Source organism: Lissotriton helveticus, chromosome 6 (assembly GCF_964261635.1).
Source record: "Lissotriton helveticus chromosome 6, aLisHel1.1, whole genome shotgun sequence".
NCBI lineage: Eukaryota > Metazoa > Chordata > Amphibia > Caudata > Salamandridae > Lissotriton > Lissotriton helveticus.
The window spans coordinates 1,530,658,166-1,530,677,133 of record NC_136067.1 but is presented as its reverse complement, the minus strand read 5'-3'; the positions used below and the strand labels follow the sequence as shown (position 1 = coordinate 1,530,677,133).

Sequence of the window (18,968 nt, the reverse complement as noted above, 5' to 3'; positions counted from 1 at the left end):
GGGATGGAGTTGGCAAAGGTGGGCACACCTCATAGCCTTGCTAAGTTTTTCCACTGGTTTTCCTGCCCAAAGTGGGGGTGTAACCCAGGGGCTGCTATCTGCTGGTAGCAGCAGAGCTGGGGTGGGGGATTAAATAATGCCCGAACCATGTTGATTTTTATCATGGGCAAGAAGATTTTGTGTCTATTTTGTCCGATGGATAAGTAGACATTAAATCACTTAAATGATATTTGAGCTAGGGTCACTTGAGGGCTCACAGCCAATCAAATGCCGACAGAAAACCTTTGGAGGCCCCTTATTGGCTAGAAGCCCAAGATGGGGCTCTAGCCAGTGATTGGCTGGGGGAGTGAAACGTCATGTATCTGCTTGAGACAGTTTGTGGCTGCCGCGAGGCTTCAGAAAAAAACAAGCACTGCCACAGTGTCAAAAGGTTGGCTCCATTCCAGCGATGAGCAAAGGTCCAGTGAACTTGGGGAGTTTAGTGGCCATGACTCTGCCATAGAGGAGCAAGCATATTTATAACCCCGGCTTTTGGGGGCACATAGTGAGTACGTTTACCCTTATTGCCCTATTTTAAGTGCTAAAATTCAGGTTACCACGAGAGCCGGTGTGTTGCACATATGTATGAATACATTCTGAGGAAGGTACCGGGAGATCGAGTTTCCTTCCCTTACGATGAGTAAGTAGTTTGGAGCCCCTCACAGGCAGTCCGATGTGGTGGTATTGGATGTTAGCTCTCCACAACAGATGATAGCATGCCAGTTTTCTCCAGAATGCAGCAGCATTAACTTTTGGTAGGACGGGAGAGGTGTTTCTTCATGGCCCGGCATTATTTATGTATGCTAATTATATTTGAAGAATGCAGATGCCCTTTGCAGGGATATAATTTCCCTTCAGTTGTAGTGACCCTCGGAAACAAAACAAGGCTGTTTTCAGTGCACGTGTACACATCAAGGTTGCATGACGATTATTTCTTTTCGCTATGTGCATTTCTCGGTACAAGCAGACTATTCTCATAATGCTATTCTTTAGGCTTGTTTAAATAATCATGTTCTGAGAGGCCCATAAGGAATATTACATTTAGAAACACCAGATGATAATCACGCTCATCTCTTTGTTTCAATAGAAGTAAGCCTTGTTTGACTGAACACACCCCTTTAGGTGTACTGTATGCGTCATTGGACTAGTCACATTATGCATGTTACCAGTCAAGTACGGTTCCATTTTCTGTATAACCCTATACACTGGCCTTAGGAGAGTCTGAATTAGAGCACAGGTGTCTCTTCTCAAGTTCTCTGCTTTGGTGATGGATATTTTGTGGCACTTTTGATGACTCGGTCTGAGGATTGTAAATCTAATAGAACTAAGTAGCATTTTATATTTAATGCTCATATCTGAATGTGTGAATTTTTTGAGTGTGTTTCCGTGCCCATCGACTACTTCCAAACGGGGGGACCTAAGCGTTTTTCAAAAGGTTCGGATCATTTCCATTGGTTGAGTGGATTCAAACCCCCCTTCGCGCCCGGCATACAACAACCTCATTGGATTGCTGACGCAGCCTTTGTAGTCGGTCATGCTGTGTTTGCATCGGAGTTTCAATCATGAGCCAGAGTGACAGCAGCACGGACACTTTCAACAGTAGCCTGGGGCCACATTTCCTTCCTTGCACTAGAGCCCATGACAGTGGCTACTCCACTGCTGCGCGCTCCCTCCCCCTCCCTCGCGCTCCCTCGCCCTCCCTCCCTCGCGCTCCCTCCCCCTCCCTCCCTCGCGCTCCCTCCCCCTCTCCCTCCTCTCCCTCTCCCTCTCCCTCCCTCGTGCTCCCCCTCCCTCTCGCTCCCTCTCCCTCTCTCGCGCTCCCTCTCCCTCCCTCGCGCTCCCTCCCTCGCGCTCCCTCTCCCTCTCCCTCCCGCTCCCTCCCTCCCTCGCGCTCCCCCTCCTTCTCCCCCTCCCCCTCCCTCTCCCTCACCATCTCCCTCCCCCTCCCTCGCGCTCCCTCTCCCCCTCGCGCTCCCTCTCCCTCTCCCTCGCGCTCCCTCTCCATCCGTCGCGCTTCCCCTCCCTCCCTCCCCCTCCCTCCCTCCCCCTCCCTCGCTGGCTCTCCCTCCCGCACTCTCTCCCTCCCTCCCTCTCCCACCCTCCTTGCTCTCCCTCCCTCTCCCTCCTTCCTTGCTCTCCCTCCCTCCCCCTCCCTCCCTCTCCCTCCCTCTCCCTCCCTCTCCCTCCCTCGCTCTCCCTCCCTCCCTCCCTCTCCCTCGCTCTCCCTCCCTCCCTCCCTCTCCCTCCCTCTCCCTCCCTCCCCCTCCCTCCCTCTCCCTCCCTCTCCCTCCCTCCCTCTCCCTCCCTCCCTCTCCCTCCCTCCCTCTCCCTCCCTCTCCCTCCCTCTCCCTCCCTCTCCCTCCCTCTCCCTCCCTCTCCCTCCCTCTCCCTCCCTCCCTCTCCCTCCCTCGCTCTCCCTCCCTCTCCCTCCCTTGCTCTCCCTCCCTCCCTTGCTCTCCCTCCCTCCCTTGCTCTCCCTCCCTCCCTCGCTCTCCCTCCCTCCCTCGCTCACCCTCCCTCCCTCGCTCACCCTCCCTCCCTTGCTCACCCTCCCTCCCTTGCTCACCCTCCCTCCCTTGCTCACCCTCCCTCCCTCACCCTCCCTCCCTTGCTCACCCTCCCTCCCTTGCTCACCCTCCCTCGATCCCTCCCTCCCTTGATCCCTCGATTCCTCCTTCCCTTGATCCCTCGATTCCTCCCTCCCTCGATCCCTCCCTCGCTCTCCCTCACTTCCTCTCCCTCCCTCGATTGCTCTCCCTCGCTTGCTCTCCCTCACTCCCTTTCCCTCCCTTGCGCTCTCTCCTAACCCTGCCTGTGTGAGCCCAGGCTGTGACAGCTTCCAGGCACACACACAGCCGCACTTCACAGGTCTTTAAAAGATCATTGGCATGTTAATGAGGCTTTGTTCACCTCTCAGCGCCCCTGCAGCCCCACTCTGACTATGGCGGGGATCGCCCGGCCCCCACAGAGCAGCAGAGTCTGAGTCGCGCTCTGGTTGCTGACACTACATTGTTATGATAACCTTGGAGGCTTCTGCACACACTGTACAGACTGAGGTAGCTATGCAAGTCTAGGGATGTTGAAAACAAGCCTTTCTCATATGAAGATTTTCAAACAGTCTAACTTACAACAACTGTTACATGCAGTGTTGTGTGCAAAAGCTGCAAAATGGTGTTTAAACGTCTAATAAGCTTATGCTAACATAGTAATGTGTGCACCAGGGCCCTGCCTTCACTACACAATAAATAACATACTCCACAGTATTATTTATCAGGTGCAACAAAAAGCACATCTAACATTGGGCCACTCACAAAGGCCTATGTACATATAAGTTTAAATGGCAGAAAAATAAAGTAACAAAGCAAATCCAAATCTGCCTGGGGAAGGGAGTGGGGGGCGGACAGGATTTTCATGTGTGGCCTATTCATCACATTTACCACCAGGACCAACAATACTCCAAATGAATTGCCCCCGTCTATAACAGGAACGCACTGGTAAAGCCAGTAGGTCTAGCCTTGGTAAGTGTGCATATATAGATTTTCTTGTTTGAAAACAATCAAAACACATACATAAACACACAAGAGGTCAAACAGCCCACTTGGCACAAGAGCCCTGCGGCTCAAGTGCATTATTTTCAAGCAGCTGTGCACATGGCCAAGCAAAAGGTCAGATTTAAATTCACTTTTGTAGTGGCAACCTAATCACCACAATTCTAGTTTGTTGGTGCTAATCTGTTCATATGTATACAAATCTGTAGCACAAAGTCCTTAAGTGAGATATTAGTCACAGTTGTTGCAAAAACTTTAAGCATAACAAAGAGTAAATTATTCCACTTGTCTACCCTACATCAGACAAAATGAGAAGCAAACTAGCACAGTGATATTCACTTCAGAGAAACTTATTTTCTCAATTCAATCATTTTTAAAAGCATGGCATATGCATATTATAAAGTTCAAAAGTATCTGCACAGTCACAAATCATGCAATTAAAAGGAATGTTGATGCAAACTTTAAATGTAGCACACAATCCTAGTCAATTTTATTTCAGAGAGCCAAATTTAAGTAGTGTCCAATCCAAAATGTAATACAAGATTTATTATTTTAAAAGACAAGAAGAAATACATAGAAATGATGAGAATGAAAGATAACTGGCTAGGAGATTCTTTAATATACAGAAGAAACTGAGCCATACCTGTTGTTTCTGATATGCAGTGTTGGCATTTATTTTGGATTCTAGAAGTAGTGAGCCTGAAACAAAAAAAATTGCAAAACATTAATCTTTATGCTTGTGGGGAGTATTATTCAAGCATAATGGCTTAGAGATCAAAGTTTCTAATTTATTTACGAGTTTACCAAATAATTCACCACACAATATGAACTGGACAATTCACTGTTGCAATGTTTGCTATTTGGAACCAATTATGTACACAATTTACAATGACTGTGAAAGGGCTAAAACAAAGGGATTGAGGTTGGAAGCAGTAGCAGGAATGAAAGGCCATTGAAAAAGGTGAAGCGCCGTATCGGGTGTTCTATAAACTGTTGGACTTGACATTACGATTATATGGAGAGGATATCTATTTAAGGCATGTGTGAACAGTACAAGGTGATCAGTGATCGTGTAAACTCCTTTAACATTTTAAAAGAACATGGTAGATTTGCCAGTGTTCCAATAGAATATTTTTCAAAATGGTCCAAGTGGGGGGGGTCATCCACAGTTCCACAAAAGAACAAAATGTTTTTTTCTACAAGTGTTTATGCGGATGAATTAATGTTTTCAAGTTGGTAACCATTGAAAATAGTTCATGGAAGGTCATGCAGCCCTCATGCAAACATAATATTGTAACACTCCCAGAGGAATGGACAAGATAAAGGATTCTTTCAAACGTATAATGATCTGCAGAGTTGGACGCACATTGATTGATTTTAGTGATGCAAGCTATGCAAGACACCCATGACTGGGATTTTATTACCGAGTTAACTTGCAGTTAAAAGGTTTGTACCAACTTCTGTTAATGATGGTTGTTCAGGGGAAAAAAAATGATATTTTCCCCAAAAAGAATTTACATTATATTAAGCAAAATGGTGAAGTATATGTAATTGACTTATAGGATATCTAATGGTTTATTTCTTAAGGAGGTGATGCTTGCTGGGGAGGTGGGAGGATTAAGGTGGGGAGCTGGGTTGAAGAAAGGTTGTCTGGTTTTATTGTGATGGGAATGATTATTTTATCAGAAGCTAAGAAGATAAAGAGAAAATCGTTGATCGGAGAAGATGATTGCCGTTTGAATACAGAAAAGCTGGCATGTGGAAAGATTCGGCCAAAGAGCGTTCTGTGATGCAGATCAAAAGACACTTCATGAAGGAGGACAGTGAAAAGAAAAGCATATACTTAATACACTTCTATTGATGAGGATTACGGTGCCACAAGGGCTTTCAAAACAATGTCCCAGAGAACAAGACATGGGTTGAAGTCCAGTGAGGGGTTGGAAGTCCAGTGAGGCAAACGCCAATAGTACACCAAAATGTATTGTTTCTTGCATAAGCACTTTTGTATTCAGACAACTGATTGGGAGATTGTTTCTATCAGGAGTCCGTTTTTAGGTCTCGCCTATTCTATCCCGCAGGGATAAATAGACAAGAGTAATGTAGTTGAAACAAACTCTCTGACCAAGAGGATTCCAAGCCGGATTCCTCCCAATGCATGTTGTCTAATGGACGTGACGCTTCGCCAGGCGCGCGCATGGCCTCACTCACACCCCATCACCATATGCTCCTTCCCTCCGTCCCACTCGCTCCCCCGCCCCCCCCACCCCCATCAGTCTTGCACGCGCTCGGCCTCACTTCCCCTCCCACCCTTCCGACTTCAGGCATTCAAGCGTGAAGCAGGACGCTGAGCCCATTGTGTAGCTATAACGTTTTGTTTTTTCAAAATGCACACCATGTTTTATCTTTAATACACACAGGTTAACACTTTCAACGGAAGCATGGATAACATACTTTTTGCAGCTGCGCCGCCTATCTTTTGTTTTGCACAGCACGGCGTATTGCTTGAAGCTGTTTTTGCTTCCCCCTCTTGCTCCGAATTATGAGCCCTCCCCCATCCTCTGAGCACAAATGGAGCCTTTCTCAATTAAGCGGCAACGCTCCCTCATTCCTCCTCCCTCCGGAGCCATTCCCTGCTCTGCCCAACTCCTCCCTCGCTCCCAACAACCCCATGCACCGGTCCTGCGAGCGCCTATAATGTGCGGGCTTCACAGCAGCATTTGTATTTTTAAAAATATAGCGTTTGTAGAAGCATTTCCATCCACAGCCATTCGCTACTCTGCCCGACCCCTCTCTCACCCCCAACAGCCCCATGTATAGGTCTCATGGGCACCTACAGGGTACGGGCTTCACTGCTGCAGCATTTGCATTTTCAAAAGAGTAGCGTCCTGACCGATAGCACCAATTAAATGTAAGTCCCTTTATACGTTACCTTCCTTTTCCTTCACTCGCAGCAGCTGCTTTCATTCACTTCGTTAATTCTTCTCCCAAAGCGCCTGCACACTAACAACGCGTGCATTATTTATTTCTAACCTGACCTGACCGCATGCCTGCAGCCTGTCTATTTCCTCGCCGCCTTGCACCCTAGGCATCACGGCTTATTAGTAAAAAATAATATCACCAAAACCGAGTTGTTTCTGCTCCTTTACAACCCGTGTCAGTTAATGCTCAATTAAATAATATTAATTTCCACCCCAGCGCGCGTTCGCCTCGCTGCCGCGCTCCCTACCCCCGCTCCTCTGTGGTGCGTGCACCACTACTTTCGATTCCCCGCCTTGCTCCTCTGTGGTGCGCGCGCACCACTGGTTTGTTTTACCTGTTCCTTTTTGCCAGCGCCAACTCTGTGGGCAAAAATCCTCCAAGTAAGGCATTCCCCGCCTAGATTGTCAAGTCCACTGGTCATACCACACGCTTCCACGACCGATAGCACCAATTCAATGTAAGTCCCTTTATACGTTACCTTCCTTTTTCTTCACTCACGGCAGCTACTTTCATTCACCTCGTTAATTCTTCCCCCAAAGCGCCTGCACACTAGCAATGCGGGCATTATTTACCTCTAATTTGACCTGACCGCATGCCTGCAGATTTCCTCGCCGCCTTGCAACCTAGGCATCACGGCCTATTAGTAAGTAATATCACCAATACCAAGTTGTTTCTGCTCCTTTACAACCCTGGTCAGTTAATGCTCAATTAAGTTTTATTCATTTCCATTATTGTAGAAGCCCTGCTACCCTCCGGTGCATCCTCTGCGGTCCACTACAGCAACAACGCTGCGGTCAGCTTAAATTACTTGAGCTCACACTGACCTTAGTAGTTGCCTCAGTAAGTGCATTGTTTTGTTGTAAGTTGCCCTGTCTTTAGCTGCAATGCGAGTATTGGGAGCTATTGCATCCTTCTATGCTATGAGAAGCTGTGCTCTTACTTGGCACTGTGCTCATAGTCATGTTCTCTTAAAAAAATTACTGATGTGTACACTTGATCTGGAAGGACGATCAGTTGATATGACTCGGCAAAGTACCCAAGAGTATGGGAGAAGCACAAACGTCTAGCTGCAGCCAGTCACAGATCTCTACAACACATTGTTTGTTGGTATGTAACTTGGCATATAGTGTGTATGTCCATGTCCTTTTGCATTTTGATGAATAATTCAACTCCATTTTATTTAAATACACCAAAACCCTGTGGGGTGCGGCGTTTAGTTACCTTCAACAGCACTTGTTTGCTGTGTACACTTTGCAATGCAGTTCAACAAAACAGGATAAGACCAGCTTCTCACCCTCTTTTTCCATGTTCATGATGCCTGCTCTAAACTAAACGTACGTTTCGTTTTTTTAAAGGCTACATTTGGAGAAAAAAAGATGGCTTCATTTAACAGAATTCAAAATCAACCTTCCAAAATTACGTTTCAATTTGTTTCTCCAACACACCCACTCGTATATCTCTATTCTAACCACAAGATAAGCATTTACACTAGCAGTTAGTGTCACGCCCTCTCTCTATGACCAAAGACAGTCACATATTACGACTGGGCCAAGATAAACACGCAGATATTACAAGAACAACTTCAGTCGTTGGTCCCCGAATTGACCCCAGACAGTAATGCGGCCACAGAGCAAATTACAAATTGGATAAGTACCGCTGCGAGTGCTGCTGTCCCATTCAGAAAGGTCAAACATAAAAAGAAAACACCATCTCAACCTTGGTTCTCGGAAGCGCTTAGGGTGCAATAAAAGAAACTGCAGGAATGCGGAGAAAGTCTGGAGGGCGAACTATGAACCAGGGCTAAGGGAAGACTACAAAGCCTCATTGGCCATATACAAAAAACTTATAGTGACAGAAAAAAGCAATTACTATACGTTTAAAATCAACGAGGCCAGAAACTCAAGCAAGGAGCTATTTGCCACAGTAAAGAAACTGACAAAAATAGGCAATAACGACCCGGTAGATATGAGCTCCGATTTCTGCAACACGTTGGGAGACTTTTGGGTTAACTAAGTCTCCGCAGTATATCTTCAGAAAAACAGATTTATCCACAGAGGTTCAGTCGCCTTTAGATGACAATGATATAACTAGGGAAAACCAGTTAAACGTTGAGATTAAGATTGCGCTCCCTACGACACAACAGAGCACCCAGTTTATCTTCCAGCCACCATCAGAGGAGCAGATTCTGCAGGCAATTATGACCACCCGATCTGGCTGTCCTTTGGGATCCATGCCCTCCCAAGGTGTTGCAGATTTTTCCCGAACTTTTAAGTAAACAGCTGGAAAAACTGTTTAGGCACATTGTAACATCTGGAGTTTTCCCGGAAGCCTGGAAATCCACGTCAGTAATTCCACTCCTTAAAAAAACCTTACCTTGACCCGGAAGATCCAGGCAACTTTAGACCTATAGCAAGTATTCCTTTCGTGGCAAAGGTGTTGGAGAAATTACTGAATAAACAATTAGCCCTATTCCTCTCAAATGGCAATATCCTTGACCACTCTCAGTTTGGTTTTCGAGGGGGACATGGGACTGAAACGGCACTGCTTATGGCAGTAGAGGAGCTCAGGAGTGTTCTCGATGCCAGGGGGAAGGCCGCCTTGGTCCTTTTGGCGGCCTTCGACACGGTCAGTCACAAGACACTCCTGGATCGGCTGGCCAAAGCAGGTGTTCAGGGCTCAGCTTGTATGCTCCTCGCCTCATATCTGAGCAATAGATCCTTCACAGTAGAGTTGTTAGAAGCAAGATCGAAGCCTTTCAGATCTCCGTGCGGTGTGCCGCAGGGGTCCTCCTTGAGCCCCACCCTTTTTAATCTGTACGTGGCACCACTGGCGGCAATTATCAGAGATAATGGGTTTGTTGCAGTCTCCTATGCTGACGACACACAAATAGTTGTGTCCATAGCTAGTGATGTTGAGGAAACTGCGATAAAATTCAAGACCTGTATGACGCAAATCAAGCAGTGGATGCAGAGCAACTGCTTAAAATTGAACGGGGAGAAAAGTGAAGTTATGATGCTGGGATCGGATGCCAAGGTATGGACACCAGAATGGTGGCCAGTTAGCTTGGGCAACTGTCCGTCCCCGGTTCAGAAGGTAAGAAACCTCGGGATAACATTGGATAACAAGCTCTCCTTTGATGCTCAGGCTAATAAACTGACTTCAGCAGTATGGTATATTTTAAAAATGATAAGGAAGCTCCTACCTTATATCCCGCTTGATACAAGGAAAACGGTGGTTACAGCACTGGCCCTATCAAGGCTGGACTACGGGGGCCCAGGCCCAAATTTTAACCAAACTCCAGCGCTTGCAGAATGCAGCAGCTAGACTGGTGTTGGACGTCCCGAAGTACGAGCCAATAGCCCACAGACTGGATCACCTCCATTGGCTCCCAATATCTAAAAGAGTGACGTTTAAATCACTCTGCCTGGCATACATGGCCCTGCATGGCTCAGGCCCTAAGTTACTTAGAACACGGCTCAAACCTTACGAACCATCCAGAACCCTCAGATCTGGACAGTTGCGACTGCTTCAGGTCTCAAGGTTCAGACAGGCCAGATGGGGAGGAAGGAGCTTTATTCTGCAGACGGCTAGGATTTGGAACCTACTCCCACTCACGATTAAAAACAGCACTTCTCTGCTCTCCTTCCGGAAGCAAGTAAAAACTTGGCTGTTTAAGGCAAGATAGATCGGAGCAAGCCGGACCATATGTCTCTGCAACAGGATTAGCGCCAAGACGCCCAAGGGCTATCGCGCGCTTTATAAAATAATTAATCAAATCAAAATCTATGCACCTCCCTAAATGAATGCAATGAATGATGATGCGGGGGATGTCATCAGGTTCTTCTCACCCTGTCTCTCCATCCGCCGCTGGGGGGGTGCTCTTTTCTCACCGTAACCTGCGCGCAATAATGTCCTGTCTCTCTTTATTGTACTCTATTGTAGGCGGTCTCTCCACTCGTACCCTGTCTCTTTCACCCTGCAGACTTTATCTCGCTCGATACCCTTTCAACCATGAACTCTACGTGTCACGTCATTCTAATCATGTCAGCCTGCCAAAACAGAGCCTCCGTCTCTCCTCCTCCCCAGACTCTCCATCCAACACAACCTCCCTCTGCCCACACTCACCACATGCCCCTGCCGGTCCTCTCCTCCTTTACGTCCATCACGTTTCTACTCCTTCTCACTCTGTTGTGCGTGTATGGTAGGCTGTCATTCTGTCCTCGTTGCCCCTTCGGTTTTCATTATCTTTCACCATGTCCCTTTACTCTGTACATTCATTCTGTTGGTCTTTCACTGACCCTCCATTCTCCAAAGGCATTCTCTTCCTTCCCTCGTCCTGTCCGTGCATTCCTTGCAAGCTCTCTTCTCCTTACCCTAAGCACCCTTAATTCCCCACAAGACTCCTTGCTTCCCTTCCCCACCCCATCCCTCCTTCCATCCATCTTATGTATTCATTCTCCCCATCTTACACTCTCCCAACTGCTCATCACAGGTTGGCTGTCTTTTCGTCATTTTGTCCTTAGTTTCACCCAAGGCTCTGTGCGTCTCAAGTGCGTGTGCCATGATTCATTTGCAATGCAATAGGTCTCCCATTACTGAAAGCTTGTTAATTTTCTCCTCCTACCCCTCTCTCTAGGTCTTTCTCACTCTCGCACCCACGCTCTTTCTGCAACTCCTTGGCCACCCTCCAACGCCACCCTCCATTACTCAGGGACACCACCACATCACCCGGGGAACACCACCACATCACCCGGGGAACACCACCACATCACCCGGGGAACACCACCACATCACCCGGGGAACACCACCACATCACCCGGGGAACACCACCACATCACCCGGGGAACACCACCACATCACTCGGGGAACACCACCACATCACTCGGGGAACACCACCACATCACTCGGGGAACACCACCACATCACTCGGGGAACACCACCACATCACTCGGGGAACACCACCACATCACTCGGGGAACACCACCACATCACTCGGGGAACACCAGGGAACACCACCACATCACTCGGGGAACACCACCACATCACTCAGCCCAACCACATCATCACTCAGCACCACAACAGCACTGTCCATGCTTGCTACCAACAAGCATTGCCATAGCCACTAGGACTCGCATTAGGAAAGTGTAAGCTATTGGCTTTGTGAATAACAATGCTAATAATTTATATATTTTCAAAGCCAACACATATTAAAAAAATATATCTGTTGTATTTCCCCAGTTTATTTTTTTCAAAAAGGCAGTCCAAATCTTAACAGCAGCAGAAACTGTCTTGAACCTGGTTCTTTTGAAGTAGCCAAAGTCAATACAATTTAAAAAGCAGTTTCCCACATCTGTCCCTAACACAGTAGCATATACTTTCGTAGACAGGTTATTAACTCTTTGATCCAGATCTGTTCCTCCTATTAACCCTTGCATGTATTGTAGAGCAGCTGCCATGTAATATAACCTGAAGTCCGGTGCTCCCCACCCCCCCTTTCTCTTGGGAGCGTGATATATCTATATGCCCTACGCGTCTTCCCATGTGCCCAGATGAATCTGCTACATATTGCCTCTAATGTATTAAACCAGCTGTTCTCAAAGAATAAAAGGGATCGATCTAAAAAAATAAAGACATTTTGGGAGAATCAGCATCTTAATAACGTTGGTACAGCCCACCAGCGAGAAGTGTAAATTATTCATCCTTATTAGATCCGTTTTTACCCTTGCCATCAGTGGAGCCATGTTTATCTCTACCACTATATCAAGGTTTGCGGATATTGCCACCACCAAGTACACAGCTGATCCAACTACCCTAGCGTCATTACACGCAGAATATCTATTTTCAACAATCTGTGTCTTAGAGTTGTTCAGATTGTATCCAGAGATTTGACCGAAACATTGAGCCTCTGCTTCAATCTCCCTAATGGCAACGGAGGGGTTAGGTGTCAGAATGGCAACGTCATCCGCAAGAGTTTTTATCGCGCAGCCGTTTATATAGGTTTTCTTCTAATGTCTTTTGGAATTAAGATTGTCACAGACTGAACATTTCTATGCCCAGAAACAAGAAAATAAATGTACAGGAGAGACTGCAACTTCTTGGCAGCTACAAACAAACAATCTGAGGCAGCCATTTGGGGAGGTTTAGCAATACTAGTTTGGCGGGAAATCAATCAAACATTATTTGTAGAGCACACAAATTCTAGCTCCAAGTTCTTGCACTGGCATAACAGTCAAACGCGTTCAAGCTAATGAACATTCTTGAAAACCATGGGTTCATCAAGCAGTAATACACAATGCAAAGGAGAACAGCTGCCAAAATTATACTGAGAAGCTTGCAGAAATTATATTGGTGATCAAGACATCACACTATCAACCAGAACACCAGGTTTACATTTGTTTGCACTTCATATGCTGGAGGGTCCTACAGACCTCTCATTAATGCTCCTGTACCCTCCTACAGAAACAGTCACATCACAACAGATCAACAACAAGCATTTACAATGCAATAGGTCTCGCATTATTAAAGTTTGAGCTAATGGCATTATAAATGCCAATGCCTTTTATTCATTTGCATTGGTGGTAAACAAGCTCTTTGTACTTATAGTCCATGCTTATGAGATGCAAGGTTGGCAGTCTCTTTTACTGCTAGCTTTGCTCATAGTAAGCAAGGACTATACGTTCAAAGTGCGTGTTTATGCACCAATTGCAGGTTTTAAAAACAAATTAATAAAAGGCATTGTCATTTACAATGCCAAAAGCTCAAACTTTAATAATACGAGACCTATTGCATTGTAAATGCTTGTTATCTGTTGTAGAGGGTCATGCACTGCAGTGCCGAACAGATGTTCTCCTGTGAAGGAGGAGTTTATCATAGTCTACTTCACCACCTGCCTAAACCTTAAGTCATGTAACCAAGTGTTTCTCCTGACGATAATATCCTTACAAAGACTTGCAGTGTCCGCAGCTCCTAAGGATGACTTTAGACCATGTGTGAGGAATTGTCTTGCCCTCTTTAGATTATGGTGTTTGCACTCTTTTTATTCTGATCTAGGAAGAGCTGCATCAACTCCCTCTTATCCCCCCTCCCACTGTTGATGTCCGTGGCGAAAAGGAGTGTATTAGAATTGGGTATTCTCCATTGGGTGGCAACAACTCACTCAACAATGAGTCCATCCATCGCTCTTTGGTCTCCCTTCTCCGTGGACGACATGCTAATGCCAGGGCACTGGCTCTTAACCTGGCAGTGGTCTCTAATATTCAGTCTGCCACTACATTGCCCTTTAGATATTTGGGGTCTTTAAATGAGTATTTGAACCATTTATCTACCCGGGACCTTCCTTACACAAAGGAGTTTCCGTTACGACCTCCTTACCCTGATCCAGGATACTTGGAAGCAATGGTGGGTATTGGTAGTTATTTTGTGATGGTATTAGAGGCTTCAGCAGAAGACAAGCTTGTAATTGCTCTTCCTCTAGTTGCAACCACATTGGTGCTGGCCGCTCTTTTTATAAGAATGTAGTAAATCCTCCACTGGGGTTGTGGTATTTCCAATCCTGTATTGTGCGCCTAAAGTACTGGAAAGAGCCCTTTTCTTACTTTTCCTTCGCGCAGAATACTTCATGCACTTCTTGTGAATCTGGCGTAGTCGGTGGTTGTATCTCTACTTGCTCCTCTTCTTGCCTTTGTCTTCCAAAAGGTCTCGGAGAGATTCAAAACTACTTCAGGGATTAGTCAAAATCCCTCTTCTTTTAGAAGATCGCAGACATTCAGCAGGGTGGCAGCGCTCCTTCCATTCCTTCTTGAGTGCTGTTTGTTCAGGGTCGAGGGTGGGTGCCATATGTCTTTTCAGAGTTGGCATGTCTTGCTCAAGGGAATCTTAAGATTCCTCGAATTTGAATGCTTTGTCTCAGGCCCACTGTATTTGAGGGGTTCCCTGGGTAGGTCTCTTGTGTTCTTTCTCTTTGCACCTTCTTCACTGGCTCTTCCTTTTCTGGATTGGCAAACCTGTCCTATATGTCGGACCTCTCCCACCTCGGTATCTCCATTGTTTTTATCATCACTGGAGATACAAAGGCCCAAGATGAAAAGTAGCTGTTTCTTCTGCGTATGCATCATGGTGTACTGGGCCCACCTTTGCTTTTTCTTGGCTCCGACTGTCTTCAACTGGATTTTGGTACAAACCTCCCAGCCCTCAGCACTGTGGCTCTGGGTAGAACAACGTTTCAGACATTGCGATTGTTCTTTTGTGCAAACTTATTTTGGCATTTGGGGCACCATTTCCCTAGACTGTTCCAGCCTCCCAGATGTACATTTTCAGAACATGTGGTCAGGTACCCCACTCACCAACATTCTGGTCAATCTGGTAGCTGTCATTCTTAAGTCCTTCCTTTGTTTTTCCAGCGGTTCTGTTTGCTGCTTTGTCAAAAACCTCTGATCTTTGCTTATTGACCCAAAAACACAAAAGAAAATTTGAAGATGATGGAAACCACGTACAATGGCTTCGGGGTCCATGTCTGATGTCATAAAAGTACGGACATACAAAAGGGTGGCAGACATCCAGCGCAAAAAAAAGAAAAAGAAAAACAATTCCAGACATCACCACTAGGCGGCAGAATAATAGAACACACAACATTCGAGTCCAGAAGACAACATTCACGCAGCAAAATCGGGGTATCCAAAGACTTGTGATGAAATGGTTAAATGCCATTTTTCTCTGCTGTGACTTTAATCGTTTTTCTTCACATATTTTTTTTAGTAGTTATTCAATAAATATCTTTCAAATCCAGTCATCTACTCCTGCAGTAGAACATAGGTCTCTAAATGTCACTTTATAGCTAACCTGCTACATTATATGCCACTTTATCTGCCTTCGGTAGGTCCCCTTCTGGGGCTAGTTGCATTTTTTTCTTGAATTTTTACTGTTTTAGGAATGTTCACCACAGCAGATCTTGCCAATGTCCACCACAGCAGATATTGCAAGCACAAGTTTGGCCGCAGTAATCATCAACCGCCTCATCATCATCAACAGCTTTGGTGCAGCTTGACCTCGGCACCAACAAACACAGAAATAAGCCCACCATATGCTCAAAGAGGAGTGTTGACTAAGGAGGATTTTGTACAGATCTGATCCTAAGGAGTCCTGTCCAGGCAGAGGGCTGAGACTGGATCCCTCAAATATTGACGTTAAAAGCGATCAAGTCTCAAACCTGGTAGCAGCTCGAGATGGCCTGGAAATTACAGCTGGGTTTCATCTGAAGTGATCTAATCAGATGGTATTAAAAGCAATAAAAGCACAGTTTGTCAGACTGGTTCCATGATAATGGGGACACAATATCAAGTAACCAATTGGACTCATGACCAGTATGGCTTAATGATTAGCAAAGGAAAAAAAGTAATCAAATGGAAATAAATTAGCAAAATTAGCAAGCATATGAATAAGGTCAGCAAACAGGGAAAATATCTTAAGGAGAAGGTACATTGGCAGGTTAAAGAACAAGATTTTCATCGAAAAGATATGGCTAATTAGGACAACCGCACAGAAAGCAGAAATACTAGATTAAATAAGATTTTTGATACATCCAGTGCTGGCACCTCACGACAACTAAATATTACTAATGATCATTCCGCAAAAAGTATTTTCCAAGCATTGAAGAAAGCTGTTAAACAAGACGTGAGCGTGCACTGCTGAAACCTGTCGTGGGGCGGGACTTCCGTCTTCTGAAGCCCTCGCCCACGGAGTGGCTGACCCAGAGGAGCAGTGGTGACGCAGGGCTCCCGTGCCCGAGGGAGAGCCCCGCGGAGGCTGCAGAAGTCCAGAGTGGCGCCAATGCGGTGAGTGGGGCTTAGTTGTACTGGGGGTGGGGGTGGCTGCAGGGGGGGGGGCTTGTTTGTCTCTGTGTGTGCGCGTGTGCGTGCATGCATGTGCGAAACGAAAGCAGGGGGTGTGGCTGTGTGTGTATGCGAGAAGTGCATGAGGCTTTTAAGGGAGACAGGAGATGGTGAACGCGCGCGTGACCTGATCCGATTCCGGCATGCTGCGCGTGCCCATCTCCTGTCTCCTTGAAAGCAGACTCTCCGACTATAGGTCTCGCTGCGACAACGCTTCGCGATGCGTCGCAGGTGCGAGACCTAAAAAAAACTGTGAATAAACGGACCTCTTTGTCAGGGAAGCCTTCACACCCTCTTTCGCAAATCGAGACAGCTCACAGATCTCTTGGCCCCCGCCCGGCTCCAGGTGCACCCTCTCGTCTGATAATCGCTAAGCTTCTCAATTACAGAGAACATGACACTATCTTGGGTCTCTCGCCAGTGAGCAAGCTCCACTGCACGATCAAGGCCTGCATAGTGCAGGAGGCGTGCCGTAAATTCACACATGCTAAGCGCTTTCTCCAAAAAAGGCAAATATAAAATATTCCATGTTGTATCCGGCGCGACTGAGAACCAGCTACACGGCAAGTCCCACATCTTTGATTTCCCCCAGAGGTGATCAACCTCTGCAAGCAGCATCGACCCACGCGAAGTCAGTCAGCTCATGACAATCCCGATGGCCCCTGTCAACAATTCCATTATGACACTATCTGCCAGATAACTACATCCACCCCTTGGGGATCCCAGTGTTCTCAAATGTATAACATAGAATATGCGAAGGGTATCAAATCCACGGAAAGGGAGCCAGGTACTAACATATTTAGCTAGACATGGCATACAAATAGCGTCCCTGCAGGAAACACATCTCACCCCGGGCACTACTCAAGTTCAAGTTCAAAAGCTTTTATTCGATTTGTACATACAAATCATACAAGCATAATAAAATACATAATTTATAATATTAAATCACCATATAGACACGAATAAGAAAAGGAGTAGGAAATGTGCAAACGGCTAGTGTGCAACAATTAAAATTATTCTTCCTTTTAAAATCAACAAATTATTACAACAATACAAAGCATTCATAGGTGTACAGACAGGAAATCGAAAAGATTTACTTGATAAGGCAATTTCCTGGCAGCTGTACTTTCCGGAATAATAATTCCGGTAAAATGATTCTGGACATTTTTAGACTAGCATAAAAATGATTTAAAAGTAAAGGAAAGGGGAGACCATACAGTACATACTGTGGACATCAAAGAGTAAAATTATACCTTAATTACAAAAATTGATATAAAACTTGGAAACATACATATACAGACAGGGATGTAAAAGGTAATAGCAGCATAATACAATTCCTGGCAGCTGTATAACATGGGTACAGACAGGTAAGTATAAAAGATTTTACAGTACAATACTTTTCCTGGCAGCTGTACACTTCAAAATGTAGGTGGCCAAAAAGAAACAAATATCCTCATTCTCCAGTGAGGATAATAGTGTCAATGCAGTTTTTGTGGTACGGATATTATACTTTATAAAAATCGGTTTAAGGTATTTTACCCTAAGGAAATGAAAAAATTTACAAAAAAGTAAAAAATGGCAACAACTCTGGCGAGAAGTACTGTCACACGGGCAGAGTGTCTCTGATCTGGCTTTCGGGTTTGGGAATGCAACCAGGTGGTGAACAATACCCAATCTGACACGGGTTAATACATATTGATGAGAGGGACGAGTCACGTACACAAGGTAGGGTTGGAACCCCGAGGTTAAATTCAGATCCTTGTAAAATTTCACAGTGGTTAAATTACCAAATATTTTATCACGCTCTGCCTTTTGAAAGTTTAGAAACGTTGTCTTAATTTCTTTTTTGGGAATAGAAACAACCTCTTCTGGCTCAAGAAACACATCGATATTAAAAAGAAGAAGATACCAGCGGTGAATATATCTCAACCACTGTATGCGTGAAGAGTGGTCCAAACCTATACAGTCAAGGATAATATCTTGAGTGAATCGAGTCTCTGGCTTAGCCCAAATAGAACGCCACAATAAAAGTGGCCGAACTGCTGCTAAGTCAGAAATAAACTCGACCCCGACCTCTTCGTGGATAAGTTGGACAGAGGCAGAAGGGGGGACACATAACAACCTCCTTAAAAACTTGTTTTCATCCTTTTGTAAGGATGTGCCCTCACTATGGCCCCATACACCTGCCCCATACAGAGCAGAAGAGACACAACAAACATTATATATATTCATCATGTCTGAAATGCTTCTTGAGCCAAGTTTGGAAGCAAATCGAAAAATACTGCTGGTGGACCGCAGCATTTTTAATCTAATGGAGTCAAATTCAGAGGTCCAAGTCCCACTGTTGTTGTATGTAATTCCCAAATAGCAAAAGGATTTAACATGTGTCAATTTATCTTTATCAAGAAAAAAGGTATGCTTTGACGGTTTTGCTGCCTGACCGCATGACATAACATACGTCTTAGATTTATTCACTCGAAGCCTCCTAATTTGGATAAACTGCATAAAACTATCA

The 18,968-nt window shown here is 45.6% G+C and overlaps 1 protein-coding gene across 6 annotated transcripts in view; it reads right to left on the bottom strand.

Moving 5' to 3' along the window:
* Positions 1 to 18,968, bottom strand: part of PPP4R3B (protein phosphatase 4 regulatory subunit 3B) — a 333,143-nt gene that overhangs the window by 263,156 nt on the left and 51,019 nt on the right. For all 6 annotated transcript variants that reach the window (XM_078649315.1, XM_078649313.1, XM_078649314.1 and 3 more), the window contains exon 2: positions 4,231 to 4,286. In XM_078649315.1, coding sequence (XP_078505441.1) covers positions 4,231 to 4,286 — 56 coding nt within the window. The remainder of the gene's footprint in view (positions 1 to 4,230; positions 4,287 to 18,968) is intronic.